The sequence below is a fragment of the Periplaneta americana genome, chromosome 16 (genome assembly GCF_040183065.1).
Source record: "Periplaneta americana isolate PAMFEO1 chromosome 16, P.americana_PAMFEO1_priV1, whole genome shotgun sequence".
Lineage (NCBI taxonomy): Eukaryota > Metazoa > Arthropoda > Insecta > Blattodea > Blattidae > Periplaneta > Periplaneta americana.
In genome coordinates this window covers 68758799-68785272 of record NC_091132.1, presented here as the reverse complement: position 1 = coordinate 68785272, position 26474 = coordinate 68758799, and the positions used below count along the sequence as shown (strand labels likewise).

The following is a 26474-nucleotide window of genomic DNA, read 5'->3' as shown; positions in this document are numbered from 1 at the left end:
TTTCAGAAGTTATCAATTGTATTTCAGAAAGTGTTAATTGTATTTCAGAATAGCATGAGCCAACAATTTGCTATATTCATAATTGTAACATTCATAGAATTATGAATAATTCTTTTGAACTTTTGTAAGTACCTTACTTTAAAAATTACAATACACATACAGTGGTTTGTAATTCACTGTGTTTCAATGGTATATATTTATTTATTGATATTAACAAAATGAGGTGTAAAATACAGGAAAGTCAAAGACAAAATGAAGTCTAATTAACTCGTTATTGCAAACTCATAATAAACAATTATATATTCAATTCAATTTATTTGGTCATTAGACATACAGTTTTAGGCTTCGTAAGAATACATTGAAAAAACATATAAATACATTTTAAAAAACACTAATAAAAGAAAGAGTAAAATTTAAATAATACAATGAAAACATGAAATAATTTGAAACTTTTAAATTAGAGAAAACTAACTAAATTGCAATTAAACTTATTTATTAAAATACAATTTCATACAAATTTGTGTTGAAAAACCCGCGACAGAATAAAAAGGATTATTTAATAATCAATTGTAAAATCTAGTTTTGAAGCTATTGATTGGTAATTTATATTATTGACTTGGGAGCTTATTATATAATTTCATTCCCATAATTAAAAAGTTTGTGTTGCTCTTGTGTAATCTACAATATCGAATATTAATTTCTTCACTATTAATTATAGTTTCCATGACAACAAAAATATATGATTCAATTATCTGAAATACAATTGACAGGTTCTGAAAAACAACTGAGGAATCTGAAATATAAATGACACTTAGTGAAATACAATTGACGAATCTGAAATACAATTGACGAATCTGAAATACAAATGCTTTCTGAAATACAACAATTGACGAATCTGAAATACAAATGATGCTTTCTGAAATATTGAAGAATCTGAAATACAAATTATACTTTCTGAAATACATCTGGAAAAGGTGTAGAAAGGCACTACAAACTGTCTTCTTCAAGAATGTGCAATAGCTCTGTTAAAGATGAATTTGTAGTCATATAGCTTGTACTGTAAGCAACTGTAATATAAAGTATGCATAGAGTGAGTGATTCATATTAAGCATTAGTAAATAGTGAGGTTCCTGATTTCTCCTCGTGTTTCTACTCAGTCGTGTAGATAATTAATGTCAATCCTGCACTTTCAATTTTCACTTTCTCATTGTACGAATACGGAGAGAGTCAAACTTAAGTTACAGGCATTCGTATACTATAAGAGCTTCACGTTCATTCGACTGAGCTCTTTCATTTGTGTCAACTACCACGATCCTAGAACTTCTATCTCACTTTTCTGTGTGGTTGTTGACCTCCAGTTAATGGTTTTTAGTGATTCGTCAAAGAAAATGTACCCAGTAAGTGGTCTGCGGGCCATAAAACAAAAGTGTAGGCTGGAGTGCTGCTGCACACACGTCTGTCCAGCCCAGAGGCTGGGATTCTATGTGTAATATGCAGACCCTCTAAGATAGTAATTGTATGAAGTTACACAAATATCCAAACCAATTTTCGGACATGATTCTTCTTCATCATCATCATCATCATCATCATCATCATCATCATCATCTTCTTCTTCTTCTTCTTCTTCTTCTTCTTCTCGCCACTACTGCCACATTTTATTTTCTTATTGGTTTTCTTCTTTTTCAAGCACTGGATCGTGAAGTCCGCTATGGTTTGAATATTTGAAGTCATTTCTTCTTCAATATACAATATGAAGCAAATTAGCAAATATTATAATCCAGTTGTTTCAAGGTCCTTTAATATAGACTTTCATCCGTTATTATTTCCAAAAGCCAACTTTTCTTTTTTCAAGAAAATTACGTTCATTCTTTTCTGAAACGGAGAATAAAGTGACTGTCAATTTGCTGTATGTGCATATTGAAATTTTAGACTTCCATTTTCCAGAATTTGAATTTAGTTGAATTAAACAATAAAATACACAATTCGGTCGTCGACCTGGTTGGCGAGTTGGTATAGCGCTGGCCTTCTATGCCCAAGGTTGCGGGTTCGATCCCGGGCCAGGTCGATGGCATTTAAGTGTGCTTAAATGCGACAGGCTCATGTCAGTAGATTTACTGGCATATAAAAGAACTCTTGCGGGAAAAAATTCCGGCACATCCGGCGACGCTGATATAACCTCTGCAGTTGCGAGCGTCGTTAAATAAAACATAACATTAACATTAACAATTCGGTCAATATTCAATAGTGTTCATTAAAATTCATAAAATGTAATAAAATACAATAACAATTACAACAGTTGTACACGTGTTCATACAACAGTTGTGGTTCTTATTGTATTTTATGCTCGACCATACCGAAATGTAGTAATTATACACCTGGTAGCAGCCCTTTAATGGGCCTCATTAAAGTACACCTATTCATTAAAGTTCAGGTGTTCCACCAATCAGAAAGCACCATTGTAGCAATATGAAAGCGCAAGTATCGATTATTCTCGGATATGCAATCGAAAGACAACTAGTGAAACGTCACGGAGGCTGGAAATCCAATACTGTCGCAGAAGGTTATGTTCTGTTACTATAATAATTAGTGTTAATTGTAAATAATATTCAAATAAATTCAATTTGTCATCTCGTTTTTCAATGTCTAAACCAATTTCAAGGTTATATCAAGGTTAATGTTTATTTTACTCTCTAGATTATATCAAGGCCAATGTGGACATTTGTTCCTCGGAAAAAATCAATACTTTCGCGTCTGCGCACATCTCACAATTTACGAGCTATTGCACAAGGTCAGTTGCGCTCCTCAGTCAGATAAGAATAAAATGAATAATTTCAAGTTAGAAATATGGTCGAGCATAAAAAGTCGTATGAAACTTGACTATAATGGTAATTAAGACGCTCGTAGGAAAATTATGAAACGCTCTTATGAAAATTATGAAACTCGCTTGCGCTCGTTTCATAAACATACTCACGTCTTAATTACTACCATTACAGGCTCGTTGCATAATGTACTATGATTTCATTTTATTAGTTGAATTAAGTTTATTATATCAGTTTTACCACACTACAGATATTCACCGAGTCCATTGAATATGCTGATGAGATAACCACGAAGGAAAATCAGAATTCCTTGGTGCAAACCTAGCGGACATACAGAGCATTCCACAGCTGTGGAGTTGCGATTAGCATGCCTTACCGTGAAACGAGCGGGCCCGGGTTCGAATCCTGGTTCGGACAAGTTACCTGGTTCAGGTTTTTTCCGGGGTTTTCCCTCAACCTATGAAGGACAAATGCTGGGTAACTTTCGGCGCTGGACCCTAGACTCATTATGTGGCATTATCACCTTCATTTCATTCAGACGTTAGATAACCACAACAGTTGATAAAGCATCATAAAATAAATCGCCTAAAACAGAGCATTCTTTTGCAGACCAGTTCCATTCCAGTCTGTATGAACAGGTCCGTACACGCTTCTCTACGTAGATCTCTCCCATTCCACCCTCTACCCGTCTACCGCATAGCTTATTCGGAATGGGCACTCCACACTATTGGCCTCGCAAGCAGGGATTACCGACGACAGGAATGCGAACGAAACAATTCGATAAGGAAGAGAGGGCGACAGGAAAGGTCACGAGATAACTTGAATGATATTCCAGAGTTCAGTCGGAAGAGAAACGACATCGATAGAATCTGTCTTACATTGTGATAGTTACATTACTGTTTTAGTTTCAGTTCCACTGCATATGGATACGTGTCTTGTCCCAAGTGCGTTTATTTTATTATGTAGTGATGGAGCGTTCCCCTCGCAGAGTATCATTATTTTATTCGTAAACATAATGTTGCGCGTTTAATTCGCTTCGAATTTTTCTCTTGCTACGCTCTTCATTTCCACAGGCGATGTCCCCATCTGTTCATCTTCTTGGAAGAGGCAGTACTTCCATCGGCCCGCACCTCTCGCTCCCTAGGCGTGCCTACATACACACGTCAAAACAGACAGTAACGCCATCACTGTGTTAGGTAATCATTCCTTGCGCGAGCTATACCGTCATATAAGCCGACGAACATGACAACCTGGGACCGATCTGCATAGGAACTCTCTGTACGCTCTGTCCATCTACGGTCTTCTTGGATCGAAGGCATACTCTACCGACGATGAATTTCAATATGTTAACGAATAACGGTCTTATGGGCGAGAAACCAATCCCCGCCCGCATCAAAAGAAGCATTTCATTTTTTGAGGGCGATAATACAGAATGAGTAAACAATTTATGGATGCAATATGAATTAAAGTCCCTGTCCCTAGCGTCGTGGTCTAAGACATCATGCTTTCACTCGCGTTACTGAATGAGTCCTGGTTCGAGTCCTTCTCACGAAATTTCGGCCAGTGTAAGAGATCGGTGCCCACCCAGCATCGTAATTAATTCGGGAACCTACTATACAGATAGCAAAATCCGGTTTCGAAAAATCAATTATAACGGCTGGGGGCATCATTGTGCTGATCACACGTTACCTCCGTTCTGGTTGGATGGTCGTTCACCTCTGTTTAGCCATGTGAGCGTGAGGTCAGCAGCCGGCTAGTCCACCTTAGCTCTTTATGGGTTGTCGCGCCAGGAATTATTAATACGGGTGAGTATCATTAATTAAAATTAGCATTGTACGAAGATTTTGATTTCAAGGAATAAAACTCGGACGCACTTTCAACACGAAATATGTTAACTGAGAACGGAGTATGAAGATATTCGACCCCTGTCCATAATTGGAATCAAATATTACATCTTGGTAGTAATAAAAGGGGCCTCAAGTGGTCATTTCTCCCCCAGAAAAGACGAGAAAATTGAATACCACTGAGACGTTGGGGGAAATGATGTCAGAAAGAAGGCTGTACTGGGGGAAGGCTCCATTTTTCATGACTTGCCAGCAATCACAAGGGCTGGCTTGGCACTAAATCTCATGGCTACCAGACTATTTCTTGAAGATGTCACCTCAATTGAATCCCCAGTCAATTCAATAGAAGACGTATTGATTCATGTGTCACTGAAGCTGCGTATAGAGGTCTGATTTATATATTGAATATTGGGACGCTATACATTATCCAACTGAATGGATGCTCGCCGCATTACTCGGCATAATAAATTAAAAATTATTTCCGTGTGCTAAAACTATAAATCAAATGACAATTGACGACTGTCTCATAAAATTTGAAAAGTAAAATTTTTATAATGAAGTACCATGCATTAAAATGCGGCACACCGTTAGCCAAACGGCTCAAGCGTCGCATTTTCTTGAGAGGATCCGGGTTCAAAAACCGAAGGGGTCACGTGGAATCTGTGGCGGACGAAGACTGTGTTTGGGGCAGATTTGTTTTCCGTTTCTCCTGCAAGAATTTCACCTCTTCTTTATTTATCACCATCTTTATTGCGTAACTTACGTCCACCTTCCGTGGCATACCAAAGACAACATCTATGACGGTCTAACATGAGTGACATAGTATAGACGCGTTAAGGCTAGTTCACAATAAACCGGGGGTGGAAACGACAACGAGAACGGAAATATTGTTAAAATAAATGTATTTCAATGTGACCATTCGCAATTAACTATTATGAATATTCACATTTAAATACATTTATTGTAACATTTTCGTTCTCGTTTCCGTTCCCGGTTTATTGTGAACCAGCCTTTACCCGTACCCCAATTGGTCGCATCTATATATTCTTATTTCGATAATATACCTAAATTTTCCCTACAGGGTCATTTAATGTCGCTGTAGAATTTGTTCGAGACAAAGTCATACGAAAAATGACTATCGTTATTCAAAGTCATGAATATACGTTCTATGTATAGGTATGGATCAGTGCATTGATAAGGCTGTATCAGTAACGTTTATAATCGCGCGCCTTTTGTAATGTCCAAATGTAATATTTTTTACTGTAGTTGCAAAAAAAAAATTAGTTCCAATAGAAGACTTCAAGAGAACCTAACTTGTGTGAGGCTGACACACAGATTTCTATTCTTCGTAGGTTATCTTCGCATTACGAAGTGAGGCCGGCAGTCGTCATTTTTAAAGCGGGCAAGAATCTACGTTAGCTCAATATATTTCTGCTTTTTTGTGCTATATGTACAGGGTGTCTGATGTAACCCGTTCATTTTTGTTCAGGAAACTCTAATATCAGACCAGATGTGTGGGAGATATAATTTTGTTAAATATGTGAAGTCAGTTTGTTAATTATTTATTCTCTTTCGGCTTTCCAATGTTTCCTATAGTTGTGTCTTTCACTGGATAGTGTTTTAGTCATTTGCTCTTCTTTTGGTCCCGTTATCATTTCTTAATGAGTAGTTATTTCTAATCTCTCAGATCAGTTCCTTTTGTTTCATTCGGAATAACTAACCGGCATAATAAAAAAAATACCTTTTAAAGAACAGACAGCGCAGAGTTTTAACACAATTTATTCATTCATTTATGGGCATTTTGAGTATGTCACTCCTAGCGACACTATCATAAGAACGTCACAACTTGGGCAGGCCAAGAATAACGTTGGATTCATAACGTTGGATTCATGCTATGGCATACATTTTGGTCTACGGCATACCAGATCGACGTCAACCCGCATGGAGTTGGAACATATTGATGTACTTTGCTTTCTAGAACATGTTATATTCAATTCTTCCCTCGCTCTCAGCCCAGAGATTCACTTTCACAGATTCGAAACGTGAATGATTACCGAACGCAGGATTATAACTTTTATTGGTACTTTCCGTTTTAAAGTAGTTTTAACTAGAACATTCTAGAATCACCTGGAATCGAAATTCGAAATTAAAAAGTACGAAAAGAAGAACCGGGAATCAAACCCTCACAAGCAGTCAAAATATTCATAGCACCCATTACTCTAGCCGAGAGCCAAGAACTACCTTGAGAGATCCACGTATTAGAAATGAATGTTTCTTTCCTCAAACGCATCGCATGAAGAAATATATTACTTAGTCCACCCGTCTATGTTTATTAATTATTTTAGCTGTTTTCAATCATTATTAAAACTAAAATATAAGCGCTGCGAATTAGATAATTTCAACGATGAAAAATGCTGTGCATGATGTCTAAAACAATTTATGAACGACTTCAGTCAGATACCTTGTATATACAGGTAAGATAAAATTGTCATAAAATACTGATATCAGGTGCCCCTTTCGAGTGCACAACTATCAACATGCCAAAAGAAAGTTATTTCAATCTACTCTTGTGCAAAAATAATGTTTGATTAGAGCATACACGCGAGCTAGAAGGCCGGGCGGTATAAACAATTCCCAAACGCGTATTATTTGAGAAACTCGAGCTTAAAATGGTGAACAATATAAATTAATTTGTTTTGTTTCCTTAAAAATAGGCAACATAGTTAAAAATGTGTAAAATACCTATTTAATAGGTACACCGGTAAACCAACGTAGTGCAATATATAGGCCTACATAAAAATATGAAAGAGATGAAATTCAAATTCAAAATATAGGAATAGAATATGTAATTACATAAACTCGGGCTCTAGTAATAATACTATTACAGACATCATAATCGTCTTGATGTACTATGACGTCATCATGGCTTGTTCCCTTTCTCTCAAGATTATCGACAGAGTGGACACAGAGGCTCATTGCTAGGGTGCAGTGACGGCACACATATTTTCTGTGATTTATTAAAACTGATTATCTACTATTAGGGAAAGTCATTGCTAAAAAAGGGAGGAATTAGATAAAAATGAAGACCATGATATAGTGAAACCTGAATTATACTGGGTGTTCATTTCAAAGTGTGTCACATGACGTCACTGTTGTGAGTTAGCGATTTGAAGCGAGTTTCAGCTTTTATGTCAGAGAAGTTGCCTATTAATCAAGGCGTACAATCTGAACTTGAGAACGTGTACGGTATAACTTGAAAGTCGTAGCAACAGATGGCGGTCTATAAAGTCTGTGTGCTACCATAACCTCTTTCGAACTGTGTTTTGCGCGGGCAAGTCGTACGCAGGGTATTTGTTATCATCGATTGCGTACGGCAACATTCCACAACACAAATCAAATGCTCCGTGTCCATGTTGACCGTCCAAGTTAATGTCAACAAATACGTAAGTAATCGTCTTAACCCTCTCCCCATATCTCGACAATAAGAAAAAAAACTCACTTCAATAAGTGTTTCCAAACAGTTCACATTCTTGCCACTACTGACGTTACCGTACGTATCGGTAAGTAATCTTCAGAATGAACGCCGTACTTGCTAGGCAACTTCTCTCGCATTTAGGTAATACGCCTTTGCGGAAGTGTAGGAAGATTGAATTCTCTAGGCTCATCGGATAGCCACATGACGACATACAGCGAGCCATGACACATTTTGAACTGAACACCCAGTATATTTGTCAAAGTTCCCAAAGGAAATAGTTGTGTTCAAGAATAGCAAAATTGTGGGAAAGATGGAAACTTCTTAACACTGTGGCTAATAATACATTACATAAACATATTTATTGGAAGATTCACCTTGTTATCAGAGTTATAATTTCATGTTTCAAGAAGTGGGTAAAAATAATAATAATAGTAAACTGCCTCCATTGAGGTTAGCCCTTACGGACTCAGTATATCCTCAAAAAAAATTATTATACATATATGTAAACATAGATATTAAATTTTAAAGAAGGGAAACGAAGAAAAGGGTGTGAAAAATTACAATTGCTATTAATGTGGCACCATGTGATTAATTAATTAGGATTTGGCAGGATTTTTTTAACACAATTATCACAATGTCATCCCTCAGAGATGTTGGCAGAGCAAACTGCCGTCGAAATTCTTCGAAAAAAGCTGGTATAGTCCCTGAGGAAGCCGAATACTCAACATGAATTAAGGCATATTTCAGCTTGAAATAGTTGACTGTAGGCTCATAGATCGACTTCTTCTCAAGGTGGACCTCGGCTGACTGATGACATTCTACTTCAAAACGTATCGTGGGGTCCACAATGATGCCCTGTTTAGTGTCAGCATTGTACGTTAAAATATCTACTCGTCTCGTTGACCCGTTTTCAGCTAGACAGGAGATTTCTTCTTCTACTATCCAGACTAATTGCGTGAAGTTAGACTTTTAAATTAAAACGAATTTTACTAGTTGAAAACGATTGAAAATCTTGTACAAATAAACAAGAGACAACTCTGTGCAAAATATTTTTTGACTACTTAAACTTCTTCCCCTTCTCTACAGCTTTATGCCTCCTCGGGACAAAAGCATGTAGCCTAAATATAGAGTCCTTCGTATATGACGGCACAGGACCGAAATTCAATGGCGTTTGTCGGACGTTCCATATGTGTAGATCATCTCAGTCTATTGTGAGCTACTGAATGGATTACTCATTCGTGCGTAATGCAGTGCAAGCTATTGTTTTTTATGTCTGAGAACACTGAAGGGACTACTCATTCGTACGTAGTGTAGTGCAAGCTATTTCTAACTGTTTGGGAATTAAGTATAGCGTATTGCAGCGAAGTTTTGCAGTTTTAATTACGCAAAATGCGGAAGAAAACATCCGACAAGTCATTTCGAACGTCGACAAAAAGAGATCAGTCGAGTATTTCTGAAGTATCTTCAGAGGTGTAAAAATGTATTGAAGCAGAAGAACGACACTTTGAACATCTTTTGTAACACGTAAGATGCACATGTATTTATTTTTAAGGTGTACATAAATATTTTCCCTGCTAAACAGATTATAGAAACAAACATTACTACAGTAGAAACGGCGGACGATTTCGTGGTAATTGTGTGAGTAGTATAACAGAAAATGTCGCTTTAGTTTGCGTTGTGAGAGAAACGTCATATATGGAAGACCCTGTATAAGCTGAAATAGCTCGCCACCGTAATTGGTATTTCCCTAATAGTAAATATTTATGTCGTAAATGTATTTATTAATTTTTAAGATTTTTACTGCATATTACATTTATATGACCACCGGCAGTTATCTGCAATCATGCGATTATTCTTTTTCAGAAGGTGATATCGTATGATTTCTCTCTTATGTCTGTTGCTATCATGGATTTAGGCTTAAAGAGCAATTTATATGACAACGAAAATGTTACAAATTGAAAGTAAGGGGAAAGGCAGAGTTTTCAAATAAAAATATTTAACACTCTGTATCTTGTGAATAATATTGCTTTTTGACCACTGGTTTCCTATATGTAATTGTTTAGATGTCCTCTCCAACTCCTGGTAATTTGTCGGTTGAATTTAGATTCACACTGTATGTTAAATATTCATTTCCTTTAGACATAAAGAATTGAAGGGTTCACAGCCATAGTGGGCCAAGCGCCATTTATTAACAATGGAGAAAGCAAGGGTTAAAGTTAAGTGAATACTATAGTTTAATGAAGATCGACATATCATTTAGTTTTCATGTGTATACTTTATATTACTTGCTATATGTTTCCATTGAATTATGGTAATAACTTCATTTTAACCCCTGTTTTCTACGGTTTTAGTAAATGGCGCTTGGCCCACTATGGTTCTGAACCCTCCAATTATTTCTAAATTTTAACTTGTATTAATTATGATGACTTATAACTCAGGTTTCACTCTTCAATGTAAACTATTTGATTGTGTATGTAGTTACCGGCGTGTTGCGGACTGCGACCAGCTTGTCTCCGACCAACAGGCGGCCATCAATCTGCGCCGCTCCTCCATCCATGATCTTGGTTACGTAGATGCCATTGTCGCCTGGGATGTGCTGGTTGCCTATTCCACCAGCAATACTGAACCCAAGGCCTTTTGTGCCCTTAAGTAGCTCAATCTCCAGCAACCGAACATTGCCTGGACTGCGGCGTCTTCGAACATACTGAAGCAGAATGCAGAGATTAGCACTGTTTTACAAGAAGAATGTAGTCAGATAGTTATAAATTTAGGCCTACAGATATTTACCTAAACTACCTGCACCTCTACAGGAAGCTACTTCTCAATTCAAGAGTTAAATGTACACTAGTGGCGAAAAAAACCGGACAGACCCTTGTAGCTATTTCAGAGCCTTGTTCACTCCAGAGCACGATAGACTGGTAACTAAGACTTTCGTGGTTCGAATCCTGGCTGTGGAGGAAACTTTTTTTTTTTGTTCCTTATTCAAATTTATTCCCAATACTTTTCGATTGCTGGTAAAATTCATATTCTGGGAATAATAAGTTAATTAAGTAGTAAAATATCACTGCAATCGAAAAGTATTGGGAATAAATTTGAATAAGGAACAAAAAAAGTTTCCTTCCTAGGCAGGATTCGAACTACTAAAGTCTTAGTTACCAGTATATCGTGCTCTGGAGTGAACAAGGCTCTGAAATCAGCTACAAGGATCGGTCCGGTTTTTTTTGCCATTACTGTACGTACATAAGGTATACAAAATTGTTGTTCTTGATAGTACAGTAGAAACTCGATTATCCGGACCAATTGATACCAGGGGTCGTCAGGATAATCGAATTAAAAATGTTAAAACGATATAACCAAGAATTTCAAAATGCTACAGAATTATTGTAACACATGAACAGTAATAAAATAAACGTACTGCACAACAAAACGTTTATGAACAATTATAGTATGAAGGCTCAAAACTTGAATTCTAGGCCGGTTTGAAGAAATCGCTAATTTTCTTTTGCTGGATAGTCTTCAACTTTTCCGTGACAGCTAAATCGCGAATCTTTTTCAGCTGTAATAGCTGGACTATTTCTGCCTCTTCTTACTTTTCAAAACACTTGCCACAGAAGTAAACAAGCGACTATCACTTCCTCTCCTTCCTACTTACGTAACACATCGACATATTGTAAAAAAAATGCGCTCTTCGCGACCGGATAATTGAGGATCCGGATAACTAAGGCCCAGATAATCGAGTTTCTACTGTACACTACATTACTTTTATATCTGAAAACAAATATAATTTATCCTGGCTGTACAATTCAAATATACTGTATTTAATTTAAATATTTAAATGTTTTAGAATTGACAGAGTGCTTCAATGATTGTAACTACATTTCACTTTAAACAAATGATTCTAGTTATAGTTAACAAATGAAATCTCTGTAAATGTGTAAGAAATTGAGATGCTTCAAGAGTACGTTAAATTTATTCTTGAATACAGCATTAATTAATTACTCGTTTGAAAGGCGATGTTTCGCTTCATAACGTAAAATATGTCAACACATTATAGACCATAGCGCAATTCAGATTAAAATATTATAACATACATATTATACAGGATGGATGGTAACTTCTGCACCAAAATGAAACTGGCAGTACTCGTAGATCATGAGGAGAGATTTGAAAAATCTAAACAAGTGTTTTTCTCCAACATTCACAGTTTTAGAGGAAATCGCTGTTTCTATGAAGCAATTGGCAACAGCACGCGACGTGAACTTCTTACCTTCCCCTCTCCCTCTGCTGCACAAAGTCGGTGACACGCGACAGTGCCCTGCGTTGCAAGATTTATTTTAACGATTTTCGCGATTGTTCAATTTAAATTCATGGCTAACCGTTTTATTTTGCAAAAAAAAAATAAATAAATAAATAAATAATAGTTCAAGACATTAACTATTCAAAATATTTATAATTTGTTTAATAAATTATAGAAAAATGTTTCCATTTTCAAATTGTACTATATGACGTAAAACTAAGCAGAACTGTCTTTGTCCGAGAAGGGCCGGAATAAAGACTGACGTTGATGGTAAAAAGAATACACATTAACAAATTATTTCAAACTCGAGGATGTTGACTATGAAAATGTGCTTAAAGTTAAAAATGTTGAGAGCAATGTCAGAAATTCTAATAAAATAAGATATGCATCACGCAATCAAGACTGACGATGAAAGAAAGTACTTCATGAAAATTTATTCATCTTGTTGGATTGCTTTGATGAGACGGAGAAGAATTTTTGCATAGAAATTTCATCTGAAGAGACGAAGAAACAAACAGGACGTATATTCACACAAAGATCCTGTCTTCAAGATTTCTTTCAAGTCTCTACTGTTAGCGAAATTCAAAGCTCCTTCGAGATATAATTTTTTAGAAGAAATATTACACAATTGCTCTAGAAAGAAACCTTAGAATTGATATTCCTCTTTGAAATATCAAGGAGAAGGTTATGGGGCTTAAGATATTTTGTATCTCAGTTGTTACAATGACTCTTGCTCGGGAAAGTAATAAATAATTTACACATTTCATTGCTGTATATCGTCGTTGTTCCTGCAATAACTCCTATATGCAAAATATACAATTTTTTAGTACAGTAAAACCTATATTAAACGACCACTGCTGGTTCCATGAAAAATTGGTCTTTCAGAGGGGTGGTCTCTCATTAGGGGGAGTTTTTGTACACAAATAATTGGTTAAAACGTTTCTATGTTAATCATTAAAAAACATGGGGAATATTGCTAACAATAAAAGCTTGAGATAAGAACTTTATTTCTTATTTTATGTTATTTTTACAATTTTCTTCTTTGAGTCATTATCAGGCTTCGAGACTTCGCACCCAATAGAGCAGTTCAGTGGGAAATGCGCATAACGGCATAATGAGTATAGCGATAAAGCGTACAGTGGGTGGGGGTACTGTAGAACGAATGCCAACAAATACGCAAAGGAAAACGCTCTGGATTTGAAGATTCTGATGAATAATTTGGTTTTCATACAAACCTATTTTCAAACTGTGTCTGAAACTATTACACTGTTAGAAAAGTCAGAGCAAGAGATACCGGAAGCCCTCAAATTAGTTGAGAAAATGACACGGAGATTTAATGAGGCACTAAGTACACCGGTTACTGAACGTGTAAAACAGAAGTGGAAATCAATTTTATGTAAAAATAACGGATATGGAACATTGTGTAATATAAACAGCAAATTATTGGACATTGTCACCCGAAAACAAAGGACTCTTCTCTCTTAGAGACTGCAATGATGTTATGTTTCTTCGTTTTGCTCCTATCACGTCATGCGACGTAGAGCGCAGCTTTTCACAATACAAACTGTGTTTGGCAGATAAGCAAAAAATATTTACGTTTGAGACGCTGAAAATGTATCTTGTAATACATTGCAATTCGGTACTGTAACTCCACTTTCTAAAGACGACCAATAGGATAAATGAAGAAATTAAAATTGCGACATGTTTATTTCCACTATTAACACTGTGTATAATTAAACACAAATGCTTATAAAAGACAGGAGAATAAATACTTTTCACATTCTTTTGACATTATCATTGTGTAATGTATATTTACTTTCAGAATGTACATATGTGTGTGTTCCCCATACTACCGTACTCTATTCTAAGTAGCAACGTTGTTACCTCAACACATCCCTACCTTTCACTACCTCCAGCTATTCAACAACCTATAGCACATGCACAGTAAACTTATTGTATCGGGTCCCAAGTCTCGAAGCCTGGTCATTACATACTCCGTTTCACAAAATCATAAACTGAACTCTGGACAAGGACACTTTGAACATTTTTCACGCAGGTAAGATGCAATTGTATTAATTTTAATTTGTTTATAATCATTTTCCTCGCGATGAAAGCGAAAATTCCGCTGAGCTTGCGGTGAGAGAAGCGCGTATATGGAGGATTCTGTTTTTATTAATTCATCTATTTTTTCAGACTTCATTCATTCATTGGATATTTATTAACTATAGAGTGAACTCTAATTTTCTTGATTTCGAGCAGTAAAGCATAACTCCAGCGGACTACAGATCGACGAATGGGTCAAACATGTACTGCCCGTGCCTCACTTCCTGAGCTGTTTCTTTGCGGGGCGAGATGCAGAGGGGGAGAGTAGGAGGTGCTGGGTACCGCATGTGCCTACTCCCCTACGTTCAACACATCGGCCTTTTCAGGATTCCTTTCGTCAGCTATGGAGCATGATCAGCCATGGACAAGCGAATGTATAGGCTGTCCCCTTACAAAACCTACTCATCAATTCCTGTAACTACACACTAATACCAGTGATGAAAGTGATAAGTATTATGAGTATTTTCCGTTTTAGATGTTCATTAAACATATTATTATTACGCATATTATTGGAATATTATTGTTACGCATATTCTTGGATTATTATTATTATTATTATTATTATTATTATTATTATTATTATTATTATTATCGGTGTTTTCATATTTTCGTAACATTTCTATATATTTTTATAGTATCCACTAAGTATAAAATAGCCACCGGAGCAGCCCAGTCGGCTAAGGCGCTTGCCTATCCATCCAGAGTTGCGCTCGAGCGCGGGTTCGATTCCCGCTTGGGCTGATTACCTGATTGGATTTTTTCCCCGAGGTTTTCCCCAACCGTAAGGCGAATGTCAGGTAATCTTTGGCGAATCCCCGACTTCATCTCGCCAAATACCATTTCGTTATCATCAATTCCATCGATGCAAAATAACCTAGCAGTTGATACAATGTCGTTAAATAACCAAGTAAAGTATAAAAGCAGAAGAAAGTTAGCTTCCCTTATGAAACGGTTGCCAAATTTGACAAAGCGTATTACATATAATTTGGAAACAGACCTAAAAGGTAAAATGATATGCATTTGAAACGATGAGGGAATCGAATATACAAAATGTCAGAAAAATTTACACCTAAGTAGCGTTTGTGCTCATTTACAGTTAAGAAAGGGGGAAAAAATATCATCAGATAGGTTAGAATCATATAGGACTCACGGAACCCCAGAACATACTTTGAGAAATGCTGCTCTATGGTAATTCAGCAGTTGTCCAGTCTGAACATACCTACTGAACATACTGACTAGTGTGTACATACGTTTTAGGAAATCGCCATCAGAGATAATAGCGATAGTGGTAACCACGATTAGAGTATCCAGTATTATAACCAGTAAAGATCCTGCAATGGCATAGGTAATGTTTTCAGAACATGTAATATGCTGCCGTGCCGCCACGCTGCAGCTCCCGTATCGGTCCGAGCAGACCTAAGAGGCGTGGTTATAAGGACTAGGGAACTCTCGGTTCAGGACGTGAGACACGGGCAGTACTCTATCTGAAATAATGATGTTTCAGTCTACAGAGTTGTACTCTTCTGTCGAGGTACTCACAAGTCTAACTTCATTGCCGGCCCTCTTGAGCGCGTCGACGGCTGCGGCGTGCGGCACGTCCACCACGGTGACGTCGTTCACTTGCAGTATGGTGTCGTTCACACGCAGCCGACCGTCCGCCGCAGCAGCGCCGCCGGGGATCAGCTTGGTGATGTAGATGGCCGTGTCATCGCCGATGTGCGGGTTATCCGTGCCGCCAGCAATGCTGAAGCCCAGACCCGCGCCGCCTCGCTCCAACACGATCTCTTCGTACTCCCACTCCGCATCCCCGTTCACCTGCAACCATCACAAATGGTGGGTTATTGATACCAATTCCTTACTATAATCTTTTCGCTTTAATAAAATCCTAATGTAAACAATAGCACGTGACTGAAGTGAGGCTTCATTGGCCGCTGTTTGGCGCCATAGATTCTCAGTACATGTTCCCGCCTCCTGTTGTACATTCTGCTTCATGTTAAACATTTCCCGATACTCGTCAAGTAGACCTAACCTCACTACTATGCATTCATTTGCTTAGGAAACAATTACTTTATCTTCTTCTTCTTCTTCTTCTTCTGCTTCAAGCTGTAGGCTTTAAGCCCGTTGCGGCTCCTTTATTTCTTGTATCCATCTTTTTGCTGGTCGGCCGATACTTCTTTTTCCAATGGGTACATAGTCAGCGATTAACAATTACCCCGTGAGGGATTTGTGCTAGTCCCCCATCGGGTGCCTCCCTAGGTGGCGGATTAGGGAATGCCTCCTATATATAGGTGGTACCGAGGAAATGAAATACTCGGGGTGGACCAAAACTAGCACCCCATGCCCGGGGTAACAAGGGTGAAGACTTCAACGGCTGGAAAGGCGGAGGGAGTACCCCTTCATTCAGGGTTAATATACATGATGGCCTGATTGGATACCATAAGGTAGCAGCCCTGCCACCAATCTAGCTCTGCGTGGTGCTGGTAACACCACCAGAGGACTCCAATTACTCGAAAGCTCCAAAGAAATAGCCGGACAATTACTTTATAATTTCTCTAATTAAAACTCACATAACTTATTATATACATTTAAGACTATTTGTTTTTCTCCGCTTTTCAGAGGGTTTCCACTCTTATGTTTAATAACCACACACACCGAGGATGCAGAAGACTGAATTATTCATCAAGAATGACCTAATAAGCATAAAGGGATTAAAAAAAATAAATATATCAGAAACTTTAACATTGCAATATAACATATGATTGAGAATAATCATACAACATCTACGAAGTGTCAATATCAAGCTGCTGCTTCAAACCCAGTACCACGTGCTTACATGAACAACTGCGAGCTCAAGTGACGCCAGCTTGTTACAAGAACAAACTACTTTGGTATTACTGTTTGTATTCATCCGCGTTCATAGTACATAACAAAATATAAAAGTAGCTTTTCTTTTACATATCGTTTTACATATGATTGAAGTTATACGTTTCATTGTATTTAACAACTAGAATTCAATTTTTTATTATCAAATAATGCAAGATGATAGTTTCCAAATATGGACTATATTTTCCTGCGTCATGTGAGTGTTTGGACTGTGAGCCAATCATGGGTATGACAGCCACGTGCTTGTATTTACATTAGTATTTTTCTTACAGCGAAAACAGTATACATTTTAGGACGACTCGTCCTTCCCCGATCCTTTATTGTTCTTCAAACTGTGACAAAAGAAATGGCAGATGATGTCATGAATCTCCACCGTCGCGGGCAAAATTGTATTCAACTGTTCCTGTATCATTCATTGATGGTACAAATTACCATTTCCTGCAATGATTTTTCAAGTCTACAATATATTTATAGTACGCCAAATTCTAGAAACATTCCAAACTGAAACAATTATTTGTGGAGTACGACAATGATGACTCTAGATAGCAGTGCTATTGATGAGCGCAAAAGCGTACCAAAGAAGCAAAAACTGCACAATAGAGGCACCTCTGCGACTTGATCCCGAACACTGATGCAAGCTTTGTCTCGGGCTGATAATGACTTAATCTGTGAATTTTTCAAACTGGAGGCTCAAGGTCACGTACAAAAGTACAAACCACGCACTAGTCACTGACCTGAACATTGTGAACTAAAGCATTGGTAATTCCTGCTGTCCCAGGTGACTTTAGTTGAGAAGAATGGTTCAAGATTGGGGTAAGCACACATGGAAAATTCAGTCCATTGCTTGAGTGGCCAGTTCGAAATGCACAGATTATAATGTTGCATCTAAGACTCATCATTAGTGACTATAAGGGTTAACATATCGTCTCCCTTCATCCTGTCTACTCCCACATGTCCTCGTCGAACATCCCTCACTTCCAATTTGCAGTTTCGTCACTCCTAGCATCGAACACATAGGTTTACTAGGAATTAGTTCAATGCCGGACAGCGGGTGGGTCGCGCAGCACGGTTTGAAAACCGGTGCCTGCTTGATGTACGCAATGTTTACATCACGTGCTTAACCTTACTTCACAATGCGAGACAAATATTGTAACATCATTTTAAACTGGGAAACTGCACAGAGAACTCACAGTACAGTACTTGAAGACAAACCAGCTACATATTTATTTTCTTCGCAATTCTTGCGCGTAAACTTAGAAATCCGACCATTTAGGGACAGATACATGTCGCACACATCAGATCGTTGTTATGTTCTTCACATTTAACTCCAATTACTAAGCGTTATCAATCAAAAGTAACAATTATCACATTCGATTTCTGGATATTGTCTCTAATATCTCCATAACTAATCATCATATCATAACGGTTCCTATCTCGAAATCCATCGCCACAATATCCTCTATCGCGCGCCGGTCTTCGAAGACGGCATTAAGTATTCACCCTGTGTAGAGGAGGTTAAACAAATATGAGCACCGTAAGGCATTTTACTCTATACCTTGCACTTGAGTAATGATAACAGCTTGAAAACCTAAAACATTTTAGAGTATATCTATTTTAAAAGGTATAACCCATTCAAACTCGGGAGGAAATTAAACAAAGAATAAATAAGGGAAATGTAGACTTAAATATCATGTGAGTTTTTAATAAAAATAACTCACCAGAACAAAGGAACTCAGTAGATAGGCTGTCGAACAGAATGTTGCGTGATCAAGGTCAGGGGGACGGTCGTTTGAGATTACTCATCGTTACGAAGTCTTGCGAACGCTGCAACTGCCACACACAGCAAGCGATTTTCGACCGTCGGAACAAAGATTAATAATTTTATTAATTTAATTATTCATAGGTTTTTTGAGATATCATAAAATTTGGGAGATGGATTAGGAATAAGATTTTCTTGAATTGGTGCATTCGAATATAAAACTATTTCTTTTTTTTTCAATGAGGCATTTTTATGAGCATGCCTTAATATTATTCGGATTAGCCTTTAAGGTATTAAAATGTGTTATTCAGGTTTACAATGACGTCTGTTTAGTTTCGATGACACTTCATATAGAGTGTCGAGAATATTTTAAATTATGGATAACATGTAACTGCCACCCATTTTTCAGTCATCCGTATGACTAGAATATTAATGATATGACGGTCATAGTTGGCAGTTTAATTTATTTTCATAATAACATTATTATATTAAAAGCACAAAAAAATTCATAACATCGCTGGCATATTCTTAAAATTTTGTATGGAATGACCCAGCACTATTTTTGCTATGTTCCAAAGTGCACTCACATACATAATTGTATTTGTAGCGTTCACGTGTCCAGCAGCATCAACATCATTCACACTATGGTTCGCCATCTTACTTTAGATGTACCAATATACTATCTGATGCTTTGTAACTCATGAAGAATTAGGGTAACATGTGCTCATATTATCTGTGTGCCCATGTTTGCCTGATTTCCCCTATTTAATTTCGTAATGAAACAAGATGTAAAACTCACTTTTTACCTACTATTAAAATAATAACAATCTTTCTAATGTTTCTAGAATTAGAATAAAAGGATCATCATAGGCCTATCGTAACGCAGCAAACAGAAATTGATAACGATTTCTGACATAACCATTTAACACGCGAAACTTTTAATTCCGCAGAAATTAATTTCAGGACAAATAGAACCGATCCTGAATTCAAAAAAGAGTTAACGACTATAAAAAGATCAATTTTATTTTCATATAAAGCCGTCCTCAATGTAATGCTGTTCGGAAGGGAAACACCATGAAATTTGTAGAATGTTCCCAACCTGCAGAAAATCCCCCTACAGTTACCACAGACGTGAATGCTCTGCCATTACTTTCTCGTTATAGCCACATTTGTTTCATACACGAGTTTCGTCCTAAAGCTATTGGATTGCGCTGCCTGGAGTATTCCTGAATGCTTCACTGCAATTTAGTGACACATTGCGTTATGTTAGAAGTTTCCTTAAGCTTAAAGACAATGAATAACTATTAATTTTGTGGCAGCGAAGGAAAATAGAGAAATTGCTGCGATGGGAACATATCAATATAAAGTAAATCATGAAGATTATGATACTCCAGGGAACATTTACTAAAATGAAAATAGAACTTTTTAAAAAGATTCTGTCTTACATTACTGATTCTTGAGAGGCACGATGAATATAGAAAGTGTTGAAAAATCCTTTTTAAGCTACCTATTTGTGAGGTGACAGATGGTACCAATGAGACATGTTGAGGTAGGAAACTATAGCTCGGCAATGTCTGCTAGAGGGAGCATCATTGCAGGTACGTGAAATTATGTGCCTGCACCATGAGTAGCAAGTATGTAAATTAAATAAATAAGTAAATGAATAAATAAACAAACAAATAAATAAACAAATAAATAAATAAATAAATAAATAAATAAATAAATAAATAAATAAATAAATAAATAAATAAGTAAATAAATAAAGTGAAACTGTACCTGTGTTATCGCATTTTGAGAGACGTTACATTCATATAAAGTAACTGGCACAATAAAAAGATCTGTATATGGGAAAGTAAGGGACGATACAGTAGTAAAGTTCTATAAGATAATGGCGGTAACATTGCTTTATGGTTCAGAGGCATGGGATATATAATAATAATAATAATAATAATAATAATAATAATAATAATAATAATAATAATAATAACACTTAATTACAAATGGCTTTTAAGCAACCCGGAGGTTCATTGCCGCCCTCACATAAGCCCGCCATTGGTCCCTATCCTGTGCAAGATTAATCCAGTCTCTATAATCATATCCCACCTCCCTCAAATCCATTTTAATATTATCCTTCCATCTACGTCTCGGCCTCCCCAAAGGTTTTTCCCTCAGGCCTTCCAACTAACACTCTACAAGCACTTCTGGATTCGCCCATGCGTGTCACATGCCCTGCCCATCTCAAACGTCTGGATTTAATGTTCCTAATTATGTCAGGTGAAGAATAACAATGCATGCAGTTCTACGTTGTGTAACTTTCTCATTTCTCCTGTAACTTCATTCCTCTTAGCCCCAAATATTTTCCTAAGCACCTTATTCTCAAACACCCTTAATCTCTGTTCGTCTCTCAATGTGAGAGTCCAAGTTCCACAACCATACAGAGCAACCGGTAATATAACTGTTTTATAAATAATGATAATAATAATAATAATAATAATAATAATAATAATAATAATAATAATAATAATAATCCAGCCATCCCAGCTGCAAAGAAACGGAAACTCTTGGTCACGTGTTGGGATTCTGTCGAAAAACGGAGCTGCTGCGCAACAATCGAGACCATTAAGGCCAGAACCGATAGCGTCGTGGACGGGAGGTACACGATGAGATCCACTGCGTTTCATCCTTAGGCTCAACTCACACGGCTGACAATTTGCGATTATTTTGCAGTTTGTGTGTGGTTGTGCTGTCGGCGGAACCGACCACACGCGGACTTCTTTTTTGTGGTAGCTTGAAGTCCATATCGACCAGACAACCACACCGCAAGCTTGCTATTTGCCAAGAAAGCGTCTATCGTTTCCAAGGATACGGTGTAAAGCGTCTATCGTTTCCAAGGATACAGTGTCGGCGGCGAGTGATTGGCGTGTGGTTGGCAAGTCGCACGTGCGAGTTGCGCTCGACCACTGACGACAATTCTGCAGTTGTGCTGTGGGTGATACCGCCGTCTCACGACCACAGACGTCGACAATGACTTCAGTTTGTGGTCCGTGTGAATTAGCATAATCTGCTTCCATATAGGCTAATATATATTTTCCATATTTTTAGCACATAAAAAATAAACATTTTTCCGATTTTTAGGTGACTATTTCGTTTGTAAGACGTCAATCCATTTTCGACCAATGATGTGTAATGAAATTTTGAATTTCAACCAATCACAATCAAACATCGCAATAATTTTTGCAGCTAGATTTATCGCTATCAATTTATCGCATGGTCGTTCTTTTGTTTAGTCGGTGTCGCCAACTGTTTCCCCGTAAATTGATGAGCATGAATATATTAAGATACATATACACGGTTAAACTGTTCTTGCAAGTTTATGCATTCAAGCAATGAATGTAAGATTGATAGCTAATATTAATTAATATATTTACGCAGTGAAGACGATGTTCAAAACGGTGCACCATGTAGACACAAAATCTTCATGCATCTTAATTGAACGTACGTTTTAAATTTGATCATTTCAATATTCTTCCCAGACTGCATGCATACGCGCATGGAAAAATGAACTGTGTAGATGCAGCTTCAGTCCCGTTACACACTACAGCGAGAATGAGTTTGTCGATCTATGGAAAATGCTTTCCTGTAGCACGGAGTAACGGTCGAAATAAGGCACAGCTAACACATGGTCCCGCGCCCACAGGTAATTAACCTAATTGTAACCTATAAAATCTGTATTACGTGAATGAAATTAAGCAATTAATAGAAAGTCAGATGTTCAAATTTATGTAACATCAGCGCATATCAAACCCAAAGACAATGCATATTATATACAAGGGTTTTGATCAAACTGCCTTCCGTTGGCGTAATAAAATACGTGTTTTAATTATCTATACAGAGATGGCGTCACTCTTTAGCCAACATATGTCTCGCTGTAGTGTGAATAAATAAGCGTTGCTATGTAGCTGTTTCCACACAATATTATATAGTTCTTAGATCTCGGTATAGTGTGCAAGGTAACGACGAAGTATTAAATAAAGTGCGAAATTCTACTTCCACATCTACATCTTCATCTTCTAATTCCATGTCCATTGTAGGCTATCTGAAAAAAATTACACTACTTCATTCAGATTTGATAACTGCGTTTTCAACAATTAATTTAATTAATGTATTAATCAGGTTATTTGTAATTATATTATAAAATGATTAAATTATATTATTATGATTTCAGCAGATAATGAAAACGTATATAATTTGAACTGGTAATGGAAATTACGGGAAAACGGCTGAACGGATTTTAATAAATGACCCCTCATTTTGAAGCTTGGAACTCGAAGTTTTTCAGAAAAATAGTAGTTTTCAGTGAAATGTCAATTTTTCAACATAATTTTCCTATTTTCCAAAATCCATCTTTCGTCAATTTTAAGAACGAGCTAATTGCATTTCAGAATAAAACAAAACACACAATATTACACGAAGGGCATGATCTGCAAGAATGCTGACATATTCAGAGCTCAAATTAAATTGATTATTAAAAACTTAACTTACTAAAATAATTTACAGGTTCGATTCTGTGGTGTGTGATTTTCTGGGTACAGCTGTGTATTGGATATTAAAAACTACAACACTTGAGGTGGTTTGATGACATTATTACCATTAGAAATAAAATATTATTGTAGTTAATGCCATGATGTGACTATTTTTCATTAATTATACATATTAATGCTATATTGATGATATGAAAGTGAAACGTTTTGGGGTTATATAAGTAGATGTACAGTATAACTGAAATTAAATTTTGATTTCTATATTTTACTGAGTGGCGGCTATATAGAATACAGTATATACTATATGTTACTGCGGTCCACGCCTGTGGAGTAACGGTTAGCACGTCTAGCCGCGAAACCAGGTGGCCCGGGTTCGATTCCCGGTTGGGACAAGTTACCTGATTGAGGTTTTTTCCGGGGTTTTCCCTCAACCCAATATGAGCAAATGCTGGGTAACTTACGGTGTTGGACCCCGGACTCATTTCACCGGCATTATCACCTTCATCTCATTTAGACGCTAAATAACCAAAGCTGTTGATAAAGCGTCGTAAAATAACCTACTAAAATAAAAAAAAAAAATAAAAAAATATATGTTACGGAAAGCTATAAAACTTACGTAAGATAATAATATTACTACAAATCAAATATTTTTATAGTTATTAATCAAGTGGGGTTGAGTCTTTTTCATATATTTAATGGCGGTGTGGTGTAGATATTTATATGCGTGGTTCTCTTCAGTATTGGCTCGAGAGAGAGTATCTTTCATTATTATGGTAGCAAATAACTTTCAAAATGTCTGGTATTCTTCATTGAAAATAAATCTGAAAAATGTTTATTTGAACGTCTAATGAACTTAGTTTGCAGCATTTGCTGCACAAGCCACTAGTTTCTGTTATAATAATAAGAGAAAAGCGTAGTACATATAATTAACATTGCTAAACCTGTATTTCGCTTTTCGCAATTGGCATTACTGAATAACCTCCACTTTCTTTATTGCAGTAATCTATATTCAATCTATCTCAACTTCACAATTTCTGAATAGGTTAAGTATTCGTAAATATACAATTATTAACAATTTGTGAGCGAATTTTAGGGATATATTATTTATATTTTTATTTTATTCACGAAATAGTCCTAATAAATGTCACTCGAGGTCTGAGATTTCCCAGATAAATCTCAGACCTCTCGTGACATTACTTACTTACTTACTGGCTTTTAAGGAACCCGGAGATTCATTGCCGTCCTCACATAAGCCCGCCATTGGTCCCTATCCTGAGCAAGATTAATCCAGTCTCTACCATCATATCCCGCCTCCCTCAAATCCATTTTAATATTATCTTCCCATCTACGTCTCGGCTTCCCCAAAGGTTCTCGTGACATTAATACAGATAAAAATCCGAGCCCTAGTATTGGATATTTACATCTGAAATTTGCATCTTTTCCGCACCTTTTTCAACTAAAATAAGTAATCTTTTTCGCACCTTTTTCAACTAAAATAAGTTATCTTTTTGCGTCTTTTTAACCATAATTTCGCACCTAGAATTCCTAGCTTTTATTACACCATTTTTAATTCGGAATAGACCTTCAGGCTTAATCCGTGTAGTAAATGATGATTAAATTTATATCTGAAACATTATCATCGTCTTCGTTATCATCATTCATATTATTTTTCACCTTCATGTCTAAAGGATTGTGACTTTTGTCCAACCAAAAAAAGGTGCTTCACCAACAGTATATAGTGTAAATGGTCAGAGACTTTAGCACTAGGCCTTAGCTTCAGATAACAGAGTATAAAACAAGTTTGCTATCCGGACGCCAATATTATAAGTCTGCGCAAAACTGTTGTGTAAACTAGCGCCTTCGTGTCCATTCATAAAGCTAAGAGACTTCAACTTTAAAACAAGCGAGCATCGCTGTTGCAGAGATAATGAGTGTTGCGCAACAACAGAGAGCGATACACGGCTGCAGAGCGATACTCCCACAATCCCGTCGCGTCTGTTTTGTCCACATTTCCTATCTTGTTAGGGATCGCGTGTAATATGCGAGGCTCTGTGCAAGTGATTGTGTTCGTGCGTGAGTGGCGGCGCATATACAAAGGGGAATTGACGTTCTGGTTTTTGACGGGGATTAGCTCTTACAGGATTTCGGAAACTGGGGTGAGAGCTGAATCAGGGTTCAACTTTTGATATGATGTGTCAGTTTAATCGACCATCGTACAGAAACGTCCGGGTTCTGCTCCATCATCCTTGACTGACACGCGGGTGCTTGGAAGTGATATGCGTTAGGCGTGGCATGCATAATTCTTTTATTACATAATTATGGATCGTTGTGGAAATGACGAGTTCTTAGCAAAGAGATATGAGGGGCAACAGCGTGGAATTACTTTTTATCCTCTTTCTGAAAGCTGACTGTTACGTGAACAGAATAATGCCGATATATTTTCAACTAAAGGATTTTAACAGCGTTGTTTGTAAGAGAATGTTACTACGAAATTTATTTCAAACCTAAGGTCTCGTAATTGTTTTTAATTTAAGGTATCAAGAAACTGATTATGATTAACTTATTTTATGCTCGACCATGCCGAAATGTAGTAATCATACACCTAGTAGCAGTCCTTTAATGCATGTCATTAAAGTACACCTACTCATTAAAGTACAGGTCTTCAGCCAATCACAAGTCAGCTTTGTACCGTTATATCGATTATTCTCGGATATGCAATCGACAGACAATTAGCGAAAAGTTACGGAGGCTGG

At 36.9% G+C, this 26474-nt stretch overlaps 1 protein-coding gene across 11 annotated transcripts in view; it reads right to left on the bottom strand.

Moving 5' to 3' along the window:
• dlg1 (discs large 1) overlaps nt 1-26474 on the bottom strand; it is a 1351531-nt gene that overhangs the window by 401807 nt on the left and 923250 nt on the right. For all 11 annotated transcript variants that reach the window (XM_069849439.1, XM_069849443.1, XM_069849448.1 and 8 more), the window contains 2 exons: nt 16078-16353; nt 10621-10842 (listed from right to left, as the gene is read on the bottom strand). In XM_069849439.1, the coding sequence (XP_069705540.1) occupies nt 10621-10842; nt 16078-16353 (498 nt within the window). The remainder of the gene's footprint in view (nt 1-10620; nt 10843-16077; nt 16354-26474) is intronic.